Source organism: Talpa occidentalis, unplaced genomic scaffold, assembly GCF_014898055.3.
Source record: "Talpa occidentalis isolate TD23 unplaced genomic scaffold, MPIMG_talOcc4v2.1 talOcc4.3, whole genome shotgun sequence".
NCBI classification, from domain to species: Eukaryota; Metazoa; Chordata; class Mammalia; order Eulipotyphla; family Talpidae; genus Talpa; species Talpa occidentalis.
Window position 1 is genome coordinate 76,557,214 of NW_023603184.1, and position 17,407 is coordinate 76,574,620.

General features: G+C 36.9%; 1 protein-coding gene across 1 annotated transcript in view; it reads right to left on the reverse strand.

Annotated features, from left to right (window-relative positions):
- LRP1B (LDL receptor related protein 1B) overlaps window positions 1-17,407 on the reverse strand; it is a 1,722,250-nt gene that overhangs the window by 252,368 nt on the left and 1,452,475 nt on the right. Inside the window, exons 44-47 of the mRNA XM_054699700.1 lie at window positions 11,469-11,661; window positions 10,339-10,464; window positions 6,546-6,674; window positions 4,284-4,403 (exon numbers count right to left, since the gene is read on the reverse strand). Of these exons, the coding sequence (XP_054555675.1) occupies window positions 4,284-4,403; window positions 6,546-6,674; window positions 10,339-10,464; window positions 11,469-11,661 (568 nt within the window). The remainder of the gene's footprint in view (window positions 1-4,283; window positions 4,404-6,545; window positions 6,675-10,338; window positions 10,465-11,468; window positions 11,662-17,407) is intronic.

Below are 17,407 nucleotides of genomic sequence, written 5' to 3' on the forward strand. Positions count from 1 at the left end.
ATTCCTCTCAATAGGGAGGAGAGAAGGGATATCATGGTCTCTCCTGGAATCTAGTCACTCAACCTTTAACACAACCACACTGGGAAAACATAATGGCAGGCTTTCTGAACACCTCCCCTTATCCGCCCCAGCTAGCTTGATGTCTAAGCTTTCAGTCATGAAAGGAAAAGCTATAAAGGTGCGTAAATAAAAGATTTATAAAGATTTGGAGGTTTGCTTTTCCTCCAAAGGAGAAGAAACCAAAAATAATTTGTTGTAACATCCATTTCCACTGTGCAAATAGATTCTCTGCCTTGCAGAATAATAAAACTATTAACATCTAAACCAAACAAACAGAAGTGTAATAGTTCTTCAAATAATTTGAAAATGACTCTTCCATGGCCTCTCTCCATAGCCTGTCAAAACCTCCCTGCATATATTGATTTTTTATGGTACTAAATTATTCTATACATTACTTTATTTACATTCAAAACGTATATTCCGTTTAGTTGTATGTGCTTACATATACTCAACAAAGTGCTACATCACTGTAGCACACTAGAAATAGAGGGATAACTGAGAGACCTTTGTTTTTGCCCTCTTATCCCTTACATACTCCTTTTCCTTCATCATATTCTATCTAATGTAAGTGTCCATTGTGTTTGAGAGTCGGGACACATGTGAATCACTCCTTCTTAAAATTACCTGACTTATGGGAACTGGAACCTGGAAAATCATTCCTCGATAGTATTAAAGGCACCCAATAAGGATACTGTGTGAACATAAGAAAAAATATATCTGAAAGATGCAAGTGTGATGAGTACTCTTATTGCCAAGTGCAATGTACATTCCAGTCTGGACTTACACGTTTGCCCTCCCTGAATCAGTTTATAATGCTAACTGATCCTTGTTTCTAAAAATATAACTTCTTATGAAGACCTGTATAGCAGCTCTGTGGTCTATTTTTCCTTTCATAGGAGTGTTTTTCATTTTTAATTTCAAAAGGTAATTTCTGGTACATTCCCAAAAATTAACTATTATTGCAAACATCCTCTGAGCTTTCTCTCTTCAATAAGTACAAAATCAATACATCCGGTCTAAATTTACTACTTGAACTTCAGATCTATACCTATCTGGATGCCTTTAGAACAATTCGTTGTGAATGTCTATCAGAGCTCCAAAATCAGAATGCAAACTATTCCTAATATTTAATCTCCCATTATACACAGAGCCAGGAAAAAAAAAAAAAGGATGATAGATGATAGACAGAAACAGATATACAAATAAAAATAATCTTAAGGTCGGCAAAACCCCTGACAAAACTAATCTATTCATTTACATGTTTTCTCTTTATTACCCAAGAACATTTGTTATGCTGCCTTTTGAAATAGTGTTATATGTCTTTCTCCCTCTTTTTCCTTAGTCTTGGTTGCTATAATAGCTTTCGTCTTTAACTTTCTGATCTCAGTTTTGTGGTTTTCATTTGCACATGCATATTTTCTTCCTTTTTTTTATTTTTTAAAGATTTATTCATTTTATTTATTTATACAAGCACTGGGTACAGTCAGAAGCACAGGAGGGTGAGAGAATTCACCAGAGCCAGAGCAGGGAGCAGAGCAGGCAGAAGGACCGAAGTACACTGCTGAGGGGAGCAGCAGGCGACAGGAGAGGTCTGTGCGCCATGTGGGACCCTCCTCCAGTGGTCAGAGAGCAGCCAGGGATCGAACCAGTGCTGCATAGGCTGTGGGCAGCTTCGCAACCCAGCGCTCAACCGCTGCGCCACTGGGGAGGCCCTTTCCTCCTTTTTTTAAATTGTAAATTTGATCATATTTTCCCTGGTTTATTCCTTCAGTTCTCTGGTGAATGAAACAATAAAGTTCAAGTTCCTTAACATGGCACCAAAATAACATCTTTTCCTCGCTCCATTTTTCCATCCTCTAACTTGCTCATTTTTTACTCACACTTTAAATTGCAATCTGGCTCTAATTATCAATTTACTAGAAGTTGACAGTATTAGTTCCTATATGAATTGTTATCCTACTTCAATTATTACACATTGTTTATATTTTAAGATCTATACATTTTGAAGCCTTTTAGGTTACTTCCAACCACCTTCCACCTCACCAAAACGTGTTACAATAAGTGTAATCACAGTACCTCATATACATTTTCATCAGCTTGTATATCTTTCATTTTTGAGTTTGAGCTTCATGAGGACAGGCACATGACTTATAAGTTTATATGTTAGTCTTTAATATACTTTGCCTTTAAAACACGCTCCATGAATGGGAAGATATTTTTATTGTCTATAACTGACATATAGCTTCACTAGCTATAGGTATACAACATAATGATTTTATATTTGTACATATTGCGAAATGATCACCACGGTAAGTCGAGTTAACATCCATCACTATACAGTTACAGAAAATGTTCAAGACAATTTAATAATCTACTCTAAACAAATTTTAAATATACAATATAGTGTTACTAACCATAGTCACCATGCTAAAATTATATTACCACAACTTATTTTATAGCTGGAAGGTAGTATTTTTTTAAATTTATTTATTTATGCATACAAGAGCTGGAGTGCAGGTCAGAGGTGTGGGGGGTGAGAGGATTCACCAGAGACAGAGTGGGGAACAGAACAGGCAGATTAACTGAAGTACACTGCTGAGGGGAGTAGTGGGCAAATCAGGAGAGGTCTGCTGAGACTTTTGGATTGCTCCCTGGCCAGATGGGGATCAAACTCGTGCTGCAGTGGCTGCTGATAGCTTCATAGGTTGTGTCGTAACCCCTTGTGCCACCAGGGAGGCCCTGAAGTTAGTACTCTTTAACCCCCTCACCCCATTTTACCATCTTTACCCCTTTACCTATGTATCTGGCCCAAATTGCTCTGTTTTGTATCAGTGAACTCATTATTTATAGGTTTAATTTTGCAAGTGTCATTTGTTTTTCATTTCATATTTAACTGAGATCCTCCATTATTGTCTTTCTCTGATTCATGTTTCACTTAGCATAATGCCCTCAAGGTCTTTCGTGTTATCAAAAATGGCAAGATTCTTTTCATAGCTCAATGATAGTTATTATATTAACATAATACATAATGTATATCACAATTTCCTTATCCATTCATCTTTTATACAAATATTTTTTAAGACAAATTATTCAGATTTTAGGGGACCTAAATGTCACCTGAAAATCATGTCATTAATTCTCCAAACACTGGGAAACTGTGATTATGTTTTGGGTGGTGATTAAAAAAATAGAAGGGGATGTGATTACATAGCTTTTGCCATATGTGAAGTTCTGTTCTAAGCTAATTTAATAATATACTTATTCAATTATTATCTCTTGTATTAGAGTTTGGGTAACTGCGGCACGGACTGGCTAAATATCTTATAAAGGTCACATAACAAGCGTGCTGATTTCTCATTCGTCACTGTGGGAAAATGTTAGAGTTAGCATGACTAACATGGGAATTAAATGGAAAGAGTAAAGTGAAGGAGGGCCTCCCCTGTGGCGCAGCGGTTGAGTGCTGGGCTGAGAAGCTGCAAGTAGCCTCTGCAGCATCAGTTCAATCCCAGGCCCCAAGGCGAGGGTCCCACAGGGTGCAGGTCCTGTCGCCCGCTGCTCCCCTCAGCAGTGTACTTCTTCATCAGTCTGCCTGTTCTGCTCCCGGCTCTAGCTCTGGTGAATTCTTTCACCCCCTCATGCTTCTGACTGTACCCAGTGCTTGTATAAATAAATAAATTTAAAAAAAAAGAGTAAAGTGAAGGAAAGAAATTAACAACTATTATAAATGTAGGCTAAAGGGGATTGAAATTGAAGCTATTTTAAAAAATTGGAAGATTTTTTTTCATAATAAACATGTGAGTGATAAACTGATGAAAAGAGGAACCAAGGAAAACACTAATATTTCCTGCGTAATGGTGAGGAAAATTAAGAGGTCATGTATAAAACCAAGATTTAAAAAATGAAGGGAGATAGCTTTGAAGCAGTCAATTCAGTATTACTCATTCTGGTAGAAATGTCTAACAAACAAGGAGGTAGAATTGGAGAGGTAAGATATAACAAGAGTTTGAAGTGAGCAGAGGTATAGAAATGAGAAACAGACACACTTCGCACTTGACTCTAATAATTCTTCTCACCAGCATTTACCAAGACTTGGTCCATAGATGTTAGTAGGTGTTATAGACCAAAAGGATAAAAACTTAAGTGAGTTCTCAGGAACACACTTTGGAAAAGATCAGGAAAGACTAGCATAATTCCACTTCTAGACTGATGCAATAGACACTTACATTTACAGTCTAATTCATCAGAGTTGTCTCCGCAGTCATTTTCACCATCACATAACTTGCCATGAGGAATGCAGCGACGATTGTGGCAGGGCTTGAAACCTTTTCGACAGCTTCTGTTTTCTTATAAATAAAAGCAGAAACACATAATTGGGAATGTTATAAGAATCATTTTGTAAAAAGGAAGTCAATCATAAATGAGATTTTATTCATAATAACCCAATGAGTCATACTTGCATATCTCTTCAAAATTCTACCCACATTTTTACTTCTGACATGTCTTTCAGGTAGCACAGAAACAAATATATATCACATATTCAATTCTGAAGAAAGAAACATTTACCTCAAAAGCAAAAATATCACTCCAACACCTACCTCCTCTTTCCTTTGCATGTTGCAAAGATTTTATACCAAGAAACAAAAGTGGTAAAATACATAGTCTTGAATCAGTAATAAAAATTTTTCCTTAAATATTATCTCAAAGTGTCTTTTCTACTAAGAAGAAATGCCAGGGATCAAGCTCAGGCCGCAGAGGCAATGTCATGATAGTGCTAAGTCTTAACCCCTGCTCCACCAGGGAGGCCCTGACCTCTTCTAATCATTTTTTAAAAATTACTTTTATATAATTTATTTTTATTTTATGTCATTGTTCATTTTTGTACAATGTTAGCTATCTTCTCTCAGGTGTAGTCCCCATAGAATACCCACCACTGATTCATTTCTATTAATTTTAGTGAGTGTTTCCTTAAATATTCTGATTTGGTTAAGAAGCTACTGCTTATAAAAATAGCTGTTGTGTCCTAAACATTAAATGCGTTTGTACCATGCTCAATATGAAATTTAAGTAAACATTCCTTTGTTTATATAATGCGCTCAACCACCTTTCAAGAGAGGTTTGCTTTGTAGTTAGAAACTAAAACTTAGAGTAAATACCTTGTACAGGTGAGTTACACACTAGTAGGTTTTGAAGCAAAACTTTAATCTTAGGTGTGATATCAAAGCCTAGAGTTTCTACCAGGGGTGAACAAATAATAGCTGACAGACCAAATGGAATCTAGGAACCTGTTTTCATATGGTTCTGGAGCTAAGAATACGTTTTACATTTTTAAAGGATTGTGAAAAATGAATTAAAAAATAAAGGATAGGTGAAAAAACCTAAATACTTGTCCGCTGAATATTTACAGGAAATTTTTGCCAATCTCTGCTAGAATAAATACAATCTGGATTCTAGGATGATTGAAAATATGAAATATACTCTCAAGTCAATTCATTGTGAATGTTAATTTTTCAGTTCATTACTACATTTTTATATGCATTAATACTTTCATAGTGTATAGGGTATTGTCATCATACAAATAAATGTGTCATTTGAGGAAAATTCCCTAAGATTTCAATTTTAGATTAAGTCTGCACAAATCACATGCGAATACCATTTTAATCAAGGGTTAGCAATTCTAAAATGTTAAAATTCTGCCTATGGAATTTTTCAAGCTCCCTCTTCATCTTATTTTATCTTTTCTTAGATTATGTAAGTATAATTATCACCTAGAAAATAAAGCAAATGACAAAAGTTAAAGTCAAATACAGCAATTATTGATATAGATTCCCAAATTTAGTGTAACATGCAACACCAATACTTCTATAATAATGTAATCATTGCAGAGGCATACTTCCACAAAATGTCTGTACTGTTAAGGACAAGGTAGAGTTGATTATCACATGGTAGCACCTTCAGTGGCACAGAGGCAAAAATTACATGCCTGATGGAGAACAAAGTCAAAGCAGATATTCTTTGTAAGGAAAATGTTAAAGGGCTAATCCTGGAAGCCAAAAATGTATAAGACTCTGATATCAATTCAATGTATTATTGATTGATGATGCACCCTTTCTTCAGAGTAAACCTGCAACAGATAGCTGATATTTCTGTATTATATTTTTTGGAGTTTATACCTAAAACCTATTGCTAAAGATAAATAAGTGAGCAGCTGATGGACATGTGTCTGCTGTATTTTAATTTTAATTTCATGGTTAGAAAATCATGATGAAATATTTCAAAGAATATCATAGTAAATAAGGTACAAAGAGATAGAAAATAAGGCACCCATTTGAACAAGAGCAAAACCAAATGGATTGACTTGGATCTACATGTTAGTGAGAATTATTATGGAAATATCAAGTAAATGAAATGGAGACAACCCAACCCAAAACTGTTAAAATTTAGAAACTTCTCTACGAAAAGAGTAAATCACATATTAGAAAACTTACCACAGTAGAGTAGCTTTTCATCTGATTTATCCTTGCAATGAGGAATGCCATCACAGGTGAGCTGGTAGTCAACACACTCACCATTTCCACACTCAAACTCTGAATAAATGTTACAGGAGGAATTTTTAGCTGGAAGACAAAATGTCACCATTCACATACAAATCTTCTTTTAAAATTCTATAATTGTTTCACTTAATCATGCTAATAAAAATGAAATGAAATTCATCTAAATATAAACATAATAAAGGGCAATGGTTTATGCCATTATACAAAATCAGCAGGGACAATGTTGTTTTACCTTCCCTTTGCAAAATTTTTGGGAATTGCCAGACTTTTCTCTTTGGTCATTTGTATATTTTATTAATTATTTGATGACTGCATGCATGTGGTCAGAAGGAGTTTAAATTTGGATAATGATAGTTATGCATTTTTCTTAGCAGTTTATCATAAAATTTTAAAGACAAATCAAATAAACTTTGTACACACAGTGATTTTATGTTTTGTTACTGATCTATTTTATATTCAATACATTGACATTTTCTAGTAAATAGAGTTCTCCATGTTGAAAATTAACGTGATTTATCTCAAATAAATGAATGGTTCCTATTCCCCTCCCCCTCAAGGGGTCTCTCTCCCCAGCTACCTTCAGAAGAAACTTCTATAATGGTTTCTATCATTGAGAAGTACTGGGATTGCTTAAATGTCTTTTCATCAGCTTCTTGCACTATCCCTGGTGAGATGTATGGTGAAAAGACCCCTTTTTTCCTGCCATTACTGGTCAGTATCTGTTCCATGATGCACAGGAATCTATGGGATGGGGTGGTGGAGGAAAGTGGTAATCTGGTAGTAGGTATTTATAGGCTCTAAGTGACCACTGCCATCTCTGTATCGTAGGATTGCATACAAAATTAAAATCTGAATTCTATGTGGATTTCCCAATTTTGAGAACACTTCAATATACACAAACTACCAAAAAAAATACCTTCTTTCAACAAGATTTGTCATTCTTGGTGTTTTAAATATGTGATCCCTGTTTTAGGAAGGTCTCTCTTGGGAGGGGAGGAATGGATTTATTTTTATTTGTAATAAATTTGCTAACTTTTGGAATCCAATTTATGGATGTGTAATGTGTTGTTTATTTGCTACATTCACTCCATTGCCTCTTAAATAATTATACAGAGAAATTCAGTAATGGTAATTATATTGTAGTAATTAAAATTCATTTATCTCTACTAATGCAGGAAACAGTTTAATTTTATAATTAATACCAATTTATTTTAAGCTCTATTTCAGAAATATTAAACAGCCACTAACACTATTTAATGTTTCCTGTGTTTTATTATTTATAAAATTTAGCTCATTTTAACAAAATATTTATCTTCTAGCAATTGATGGATTATGTATCCATCCATCTATTTCATGAAACTCTTTCAATTGTAGTAACACTCTCCAAATATTTTTTCTTTGTGCAGTCTAAACTTTACTTATAAGAAAAAGTAAAAAGAACTGAAAATCTGCAGACAGTATTAAACACTATTAAAATTAAAAGAGCAAGTGCTACAAAAGGTACTGGCTTTACTGCATACAATCATCCTAGATCATGAACACAGTCAAATTCAGTCACTTGCTGAGATTGTATTGGCTTTTCCAATTTGTCTATTTGAAACATGTACTGTTTAATTTTGATTTCCAATGAAAATTAATCACTATGATGGAAAATAACATGAACTTTGCTTTTGTCATTATTATGCATTTGAGAAAAAAACAAAAATTAGTTATGATATATATGATATCATATATATTATGATATATATGATATATATACCCACTGTAATATGATGAAATACATAAACATTGTTTGAGTACAATTCTTTCTTAGGTAGATTTGATGAAATAGTATTTGTGCTCCTTCTAAAAGTAAAAATGTGGTTGTTTTTTTCTCATTTTCTTACACGATAATTATTTTTATCTAATTATATTTGCCATTTTTATTTCTTTATGCTTGTTGATAAAGTTAGCAATGTTCTCTAAAAATAGAATTGCATAGTCTTTTTCTCAAGAGTCATGGCAACAAATGGTTGCCCTCCTTTGCCCTTAGGTAGGTACTAGTAAATAGTCTTTTGCCCCTGTAAGGCAGTCATTATCATTCCTGAACTTCTTTGGGTGAATTAATTCAGATGTGGACATAGATATGCCAGAAACATCTTCATTATCCAAAGACAAATTTTACAAGAAGAAGGCAAGATTTAATTTCCAATGTCTCTGTTGGACCACAGGATTTCAGTATGAATGCACACTGAATAGAATAAACTCTTGCAAAGGCTTGTCAGTTCTAAGGAATCCAATATGCTCTACAGTTCCATGTGGATACAACTGTCTGGATTAAAGCACATTGTGTTTGATTTATTCCTTCTCATCAATAGAGAGGAACAGGTGGCTTGAAAGGGACAGATGTATCTAATCTCTTTTGTAGTAAGGACAGACATCCACTAAATACAAATACACCTTGCTATTTTGACTAAAGTTATTGTTTTTCCTACTGGCTGTTGTGACCTGTGAAAGAATCCTTCATGACTCTAATGCATGGCTAACATTGCAGGTTTACAGATGGCATCCGATTCAGCCCATTACAGCTGAAACCACAAAGGCAAACTAAGCGAGAGTTTAAACAATTTCTAACCAATTCAGAGTGTGTTAGGTGATGACAAGATGGGGATTTGTGGCCCGAATTACTGAAATTGGCTATCTTCATTTAAAGTTCACTAATCAATTACATGACTCACTTGTTTATTTTGGCATAGTCTTAAATAGAATCTTTTTTGCTAAAAGGTACATTTATGCATTATGGTACACATAGATGAGAAGATATGTGTAATTCTTGAATTAAGTACAGAGTTTAAGGTAAATTATTGTCAAAGTTTTTATGTTAGAGTTGACAAAATAGGAAAAACTGCTAGATAAATACAAAAATAGATGAAGACGAAACAAAATATAACATCTGATACTTAGGATTATAATGCACACGTGATTCAGCTCTGTTGATTTTCTAAGATGAAAAGATCTGAGATGAGGAAATAGTGAAGAAAATGTCAAAAATTGACACATATTGATAGTGAGTTCACCAATTTCCATGATAGTTCTCATTTTTCTTATACACAGTCTTACAGTTAAAAAGAAATTAACCTTCTTTATCTTGCTGGCTAATTTTTCTTGGCAGTATTGGAACACTTGAACCCTTATTTATTTTGGAAAGAGTTCTGGAAATCTAGCTGCTAATAAGTGTATACTGTAATGGTACTAATTAAAGATTGTAAAGCCTTTGGGAGGTATAAACATCATGCAAGGCTGCAATGTTACATTCTTAATTAACAGTTTGGAAATGATTACTAGTAAGTTGTACGAGCCATTTTCTCTCATTTACATACTGTGATGGACTGTGAGTGGTTTTACTACAAAGCTACTGATCTTCTGCCTGTATATTGGTTATATCAGCTTTAGTTAATTTTGCTATTAAGTGAATTCTCAAAGTCACAGTCACAAGTTTTCACATGCTTATTGCATGTGGTATTTCTCTATCTAGCCCAGCATCTCCCAGCCCAAGATCTTGGTATATATTATCTATCACTGGTTACCAGTATATAACATGGTTGTGTAAGGAGTATGATAAACTGAGTTCTTTCTCAGAATAGGAGATATTAGAGGAGAACACAATTTCATGAGTATATTAAAACAACTCAATGTTCATATGTACCATTCTGAGCAGTTATATCTCATTTAAATTATCTTTACTTACTCACACATCTGTTGTCATCTAGCAATATTCGATCCCCCCTGCAGGAACAATTCACTCTCCCATTAGGAGTTAAAAGACACAGGTCATGGCAACCTCCATTCAATACTGCACATGGAGAAAGTTCACCTGTAACAAAAACTTATTGGTAATATTTTGTATTGAATTTCAAATCTACATCAGATATAAACAGTAAACTGTCAGATTGTCTCAATCATTCAAAAATCTCAACCATGAAAATTCAGGCCTTTCAAAAATTAAAACATTCTGAAAAATAAGAACATCAGAAAAATAAGTAAGTAACACAAAACACTCTAACTTCCAACATACATATCAGGGATGCCATAGTGTTAAATGACCTACTGACACTAGAAATTATGTGATCCTACAAACTGCAAATCTAGGTATTCCAGGGTTTTAAAAGAATGGTTAAGCCCAATGCAAAGTTTTTTTTCTTATCAAGAAATATTATTTTCATAGAAATAATTTTATTTGAATGTTCAAAGAAAAGGAGTGATAGAATTCCAGAAATAATTAAAAAATTAAGAAATAATAAACTGATAATTAAGAAAACTACGGAAGTTTCCTTAAACCTTACAGATAATTTGAATATGTCAAATAATATGTCCAGTCAGTCTATCTGGCCACTATCTCCCTTTACTCTCAGAATACAAAATCCAGGTATTAGAAAACAGTGTAGTGACAAGCCTGCAGCCTGGCAAGGCAGGCAGGCAAAGTAGAGGGACCTGGGGCCAGGTAGGGGGCAGTGGAAGGCAGGCAGGCAGGCAACTGATCCTCCTAGTATCCGACTATGTTTACTGTTTTCCCCTGGGCTCTCTAGCATTCTCCCATGGTCTTGCCTTTTCTGTAGTCACTCATCTTCTCAGAGCGGTCCACTGAGTGAACTAGCCCTCAGAGCTGACTTCCAGGCACAGGTGTGCATACTTAGGGATGTGTGCACCATGCCCTGTGCTGATGCTCATGAGCACTCCCTGCATTAGCAGAATCAAGCCGGCTGATGAGAGCCACAGAGGCTAGGGGTGTGAAAAGCCTGACCAGTTCACTTACCCTCCACATAGATACACTTGTGAGCAATTACATAATTTTAAAATGTGCTTTCTATTGTAACTTACAGTTATTTGTGTCATTGGCAACAGCTATGATTCCCATTGGTTGATGTGGAATATCAGAACGAAGAATTTTTGTGTCTCCTCCTGTATATTTGTTGGAACGCAGGATAGCTCTTCTCCCCCAGTCTGACCAGAAGATGTAATTGTCATAAACAGCTAGACTGAGGAAAGTCCCTGGCCCAGATTTGACAATCACCTAGAGTAAATGGAAAGATATTTTATTGAAGGTAACTTCATCTATTTTTTTAAAGTGTAAGAGTAATTTTAGTCAATAGAAATCATGATAAAAATATATTTCACTTATTACTACATTTTATAATTTGTTCTAAATATTTTAATTATTCTTAGCATTTGGAATATGTTCACTTGATATTTGTAGGGATAGTATTTAATTCAGCTTTATAAACAAAAGTACTTTAGCATTTTAAGACCAAATGGCCAAGTCAGGAATATAAGATTAACTATTATTACCAGCAAACATATTATTTCTATTAAGGAATCATCAGATATATACTAAACACTCATTAGCTTTAAGAGATATATATGACGTATACAAATAATCATAAGATCCAGTTTATTCTTTCAAGAAAGTTATACAAGTAATGGTAATAAAAATATAAAGACAAAGGCTGAACTTTTACTCAGGTCAAGATGTAACAAAAGGGGCTAGATTTACCTTCACAATAGAACAATTGAAAATAAAACATGAGTCGGGCGGAGCAACATGGCTGCGAGGAGACACTGCGAGTAAGATCTCCCATTAAAAAAAGTGAATAGGGAGGAAAAGCGGCAGGTCCCAGTGAGAACTGGGACACGGAAGATAAACGGTGACGCCAGCGAACTGCCCGAAGAAGAAAGTGGCCATAAAAGAGGACCAGAAGGGAGGGAAGCGCAGAACCCTGCTCCCCTCCCCCGCCCACAGAGGAGGCACTCTCCCACCGGCAGAGAGGAGGAAAACAACAAACTAAAACGACCAACAAGAACAAACGACGCAGCAAGCGGGACTGTGAGTGGAAAGGAACTATTGCAGCCACCACACCCCGTGAACGGGAGCTGTGGAGAACCCCGCAGGATCCGCAGTGGAGGTGAGCGAACGGCCCCGGGGAGGAGACCAGCACCAGCACACAGCCCCGGGCTGCCCGGTAAGCTTGCGCTGAAAGGTGGCGCACTGGAAAAGCAGGCGCGGATCTCGGTCAGGATTGCGCGGAACAGTGGCGCGCTGGAAAACCAAGTGTGGATCGGGATCGCGCGCGGAAAAGCAGTGCAGTTGAAAAGCAAACGCGGATCCAGATCACAGCTGCCCAGGTCCCTGCGCCTGCGACCTAGGCTTGCGGGGAGACACGCGGAGGCCCTCACTGAGTGAGCAGGCCCAGGCGCCCAGGCACGGGAGCGGGATTCAAAAGGCTCCATTCCCGCGCCACTGAACTGGGCTACAGCCTGAGTCCTGGAACTGAGGGCTTTGGAACTGACACCCGGGGCACGAAACTAGGGGCGTGGGTTCCCCACGATGGTGGGACACAAGGCAGACACAGCACCCCAAAGCCGTTGAGGTTTACCCTACCATTCCCGCTCTATTCCCTGTCCCACGGGGTGGAAAATCAGCTCCCCAAGGGCTCCAGGAGAGATCTCTGGCGCCACCTAGCGACTTGAAGCCAGCAGAGGCGCCTAGAGGAGCCAGTGGCCAGCTGGGGAGTTAGCCCACGCCGGGCCCCTTCCGACCAGTAGTCTGAGCCCACAGGGGGAGCGAGCACCCACAGCCGGGGCAGACCAGGCGCGCAGAAGAGTGTGCCTGAGACCGGACGCACAGGGAGTGTGTCCCACATCACCATCTTAGAACAGGGACATTTCTTCAGTAAAGACTACCTGCAGAAGGCTTCCTCAGGAGCCAGAGGTGAGCGGGGAAGTTCGCCCACGCCAGACCCCCTCTGGCCTGCAGTCCAAGCCCAGAGGGGGAGCAGGAACCCACCGCCGGGGCAGACCAGGCGCACAGGGGAGTGTGTCCCCACATCGGCATTTTAGAACAGGGACCATTCTCCAGTAAAGACTGCTTGAAACTGACAGATGACTCCTGGAGGAACCAGAGGAGAGCAGAGAAGCTCACCCAAGATGCCGGCCAGTCCCAACTACACAGTGTCCCAACGCATACGGCAAATTAGAAAACAGATAGTAGGGAGGAGAAGAACCACACGCAACCTAGCAACTCCCCAGGGAAAAAGCACACCACAAAAAGAAAAGCAGCCCCCAGATTGCAACGACAGTAACTTGGAAGAACTTCTGAGCCTTCCAGAAAGAGAATTTAAAATTGCCGTGATTAAAAAACTGACAGAAGTCATAAAGGAAAACAATGATAAGGGAAAAATAATCAACGATCAGAAGAATGCAATTAATTCCCTAGAGAGGGAAAACAATGGTCAGAAGAATGAAATTGAGTCCCTAAAGAGGGAAGTAAAAGAAATGCAGGAGATCAAAGAATTAATGGAAGAACTAAAGAATTCTGGGAAAAGCAATGAAAGCAGAATAGATGAAATGGAAGAACGAATAAGTAATCTTGAAGACACAGAAATAAAAAGAACCAAAACAGAAAAGGAAAGAGAAGTACGAAGGAAAAAGAACGAAGAAAGACTTCGGGAACTATCTGACTCCATGAGGAAAGGAAATATAAGAGTTATAGGAATACCAGAAGGAGAGGAGAGAGATGTAGGAACAGAGAAAATATTCAAAGAGATAATTGAAGAGAACTTCCCAAATGTGAAGAAGGAGCTGAGAATTGATATACAAGAAGCAAGAAGAACACCAAACTTCCACGACGAAAGGAAAATACAGCAAGACACATAATAGTAAAGCTCCCAAGAATCCAGGACAAGGAAAAAATAATGAAGCTGGCAAGAGGGAAGAAACAGATCACATTCAAAGAAAGCCAATCAGGCTGACATCAGACTTCTCCGAAGAAACACTACGGGCAAGGAGAGAGTGGAGGGACATAGTCAACAGACTCCAAGAAAACAGATGCCAACCAAGAATTCTCTATCCCGCAAAGCTCTCCTTTCTCTTTGAAGAAAGAATATGGACCTTCCCAGACAAACAGAAACTCCGGAATTTCATTGCAACTAAACCCCCACTCCAAAAAATACTACAAGGAGTCCTAAAGCCAGAACCTCAGAGGGACAAATAACAATGAAAGAAGGCCAAAAAAAAAAAAAGTTATTAAAAGAATAAATAAATAAAATCAAAGGAAAGACAAACACAATGGCAAATACAGATGCTAACATATCAATACTACCTCTAAATGTAAATGGACTAAACTCTTCAATAAAAAGACACAGAGTTGCAGCCTGGATTAAGAAACAAAACCCAACCTTTTGCTGTCTCCAGGAAACACATTTAGCTACAAAAGATAAAAATAGGCTCAAAGTTAAAGGATGGAAAACAATCCTACAAGCAAATGGACCAAAAAAGAAAGCAGGAACAGCTATACTTATATCAGATAAAACAGATTTCAAACTCAAAAAGATAAAAAGAGACCCCAATGGTCACTACATTATGATCAAGGGGACAATACTTCAAGAAGAAATAACACTCATTAACATATACTCACCAAACGAAGGAGCACCAAAATATATCAGACAACTGTTGTCCTCTCTGAAAACAGACATCAGAGAAAACACATACGTAGTGGGAGACTTCAACACACCACTATCAACAATGGATAGATCAACAGACAAAAAATAAGTAAAGAAACCAAAGCTCTAAATAAGGACCTAGAGCAATTGGGCTTAACAGACATCTATAGAACACTAAACCCCAAAAAAAACGGAGTACACATTTTTCTCAAGCGCACACGGATCATTCTCCAGGATCGATCACATACTGGGGCACAAGACAAACATCAACAGATACACCAAGATTGAAATCATATCAACCATCTTTTCTGACCATGAAGGCATCAAACTAGAAATAAACCATAAAAAGAAGGCAAGGAACTTTCCTACCTCATGGAGATTAAAAACCACACTACTGGAAGACCACTGGACTAATGAGGAGATCAAAGAAGAAATTAAAAAATTCTATGAATTGAACGACAAGGAGGACACCAATATCCTAAATGTATGGGATGCAGCAAAAGCAGTAATAAGAGGAAAATATATAGCCATAGAAGCTCATATCAAGAAAAGAAAGAACTCAAAGAAACAACCTAATCTCGAAGCTCAAAGATCTAGAAAAAGAACAACAAAGAAACCCCAAAACCAGTAGAAGAAAAGAAATAATAAAAACAAAAGCAGAAATAAAATGAAATTGAAACTAAAAAAACAATCCAAAAGATCAATGAACCAAGAGCTGGTTCTTTGAAAAAATCAAATAAAATAGACAAACCCTAGCCAGGCTCACAAGGAAAAAAGGGAGAAAGCACAAATAAACAGGATCATCAATGAAAGAGGAGAAATCACAACGGACACAGCAGAAATCAAAAGAATAATCAGTAACTACTATGAACAGTTATATGGAAACAAGTTTAACAATCTAGAGGAGATGGACAAATTCCTACAACTCTACAATCACCCAAAGGTAGATAAAGAAGAAATAGAACACCTAAACAGACCAATTACAAGCAGCGAAATTGAAATGGTAATCAAAAACCTCCCAAAAACAAAAAGCCAGACCTGAATGGATTTACAAATGAATTCTACCAAACATTCAGAGACGAATTAGTGCCTATCCTCACAAACTCTTCCAAAAAATTGAGAAGGAAGGGACAATACAAACACGTTCTATGAAAGCCAACATTACACTAATACCAAAACCGAACAAGGAAAACACAAAAAAGGGAAACTACAGGCAATCTCCCTAATGACACTAGATGCAAAAATCCTCAATAAAATTTAGCTATCAGAATCCAACAATGCATCCATAAGATAATTCACCACGACCAAGTAGGATTCATTCCAGGGACACAAGGATGGTTTAACATCCGAAAATCAATCAACGTTATCCAACACATCAACAAAAAGAAATATAAAACCATATGATAATATCAAAGATGCTGAGAAAGCTTTCGACAAAGTGCAAACCCACCTCATTCATGATAAAAGCCTTGAAATTCTTGGGATACAAGGAACATACTCAACATCATAAAGGCCATCTATGACAAGCCAACAGCCAGTATCATTCTCAATGGTGAAAAGCTGAAAGCAATTCCATTAAGATCTGGAACAAGACAAGGATGTCCACTCTCACCACTGCTTTTCAATATAATACTGGAAGTCCTAGCCAGAGCAATAAGACAAGAGAAAGACATCCAAGGAATCCAAATAGGAAAAGAAGAAGTCAAACTATCACTATTTGCAGATGATATGATAATATACATAGAGAACCCCAAAAAGTCCACAGAAAAACTAATTCAACTCATCAATCAGTTCAGTAAGTGGCAGGATACAAAAATCAACACGCAAAAGTCAGTAGCCTTCCTATATACCAAACAATAAATCTGAAGAAGAAGAAATCAAAAAAACATCCCTTTTTTTATTGAAACAAAAAAAATCAAATATTTGGGAATAAATCTAACAAAAGAGGTAAAGGACTTATACAAAGAAAACTATAAAACACCTGTTAAAAGAAATAGAAGAAGACACAAAGAAATGGAAAGACATCCCCTGCTCATGGATTGGAAGAATAACATTATTAAAATGGCCATCCTTCCAAAAGCAATATACAGATTCAATGCTATTCCAATCAAAATTTCAATGTCATTCTTCAAAGAAATAGAACAATTATTGATGAAATTCATATGGAATCACAAAAAACCCCGAATAGCCAAAGCTCTCCTGAAAAAAAAAGAAGGGAATGGAGGCATGCACGTCCCAGACTTCAACTCTACTACAAAGCCAATATCATCAAAACTGCATGGTATTGGAACAAGAACAGACATACAGACCAATGGAATCGTA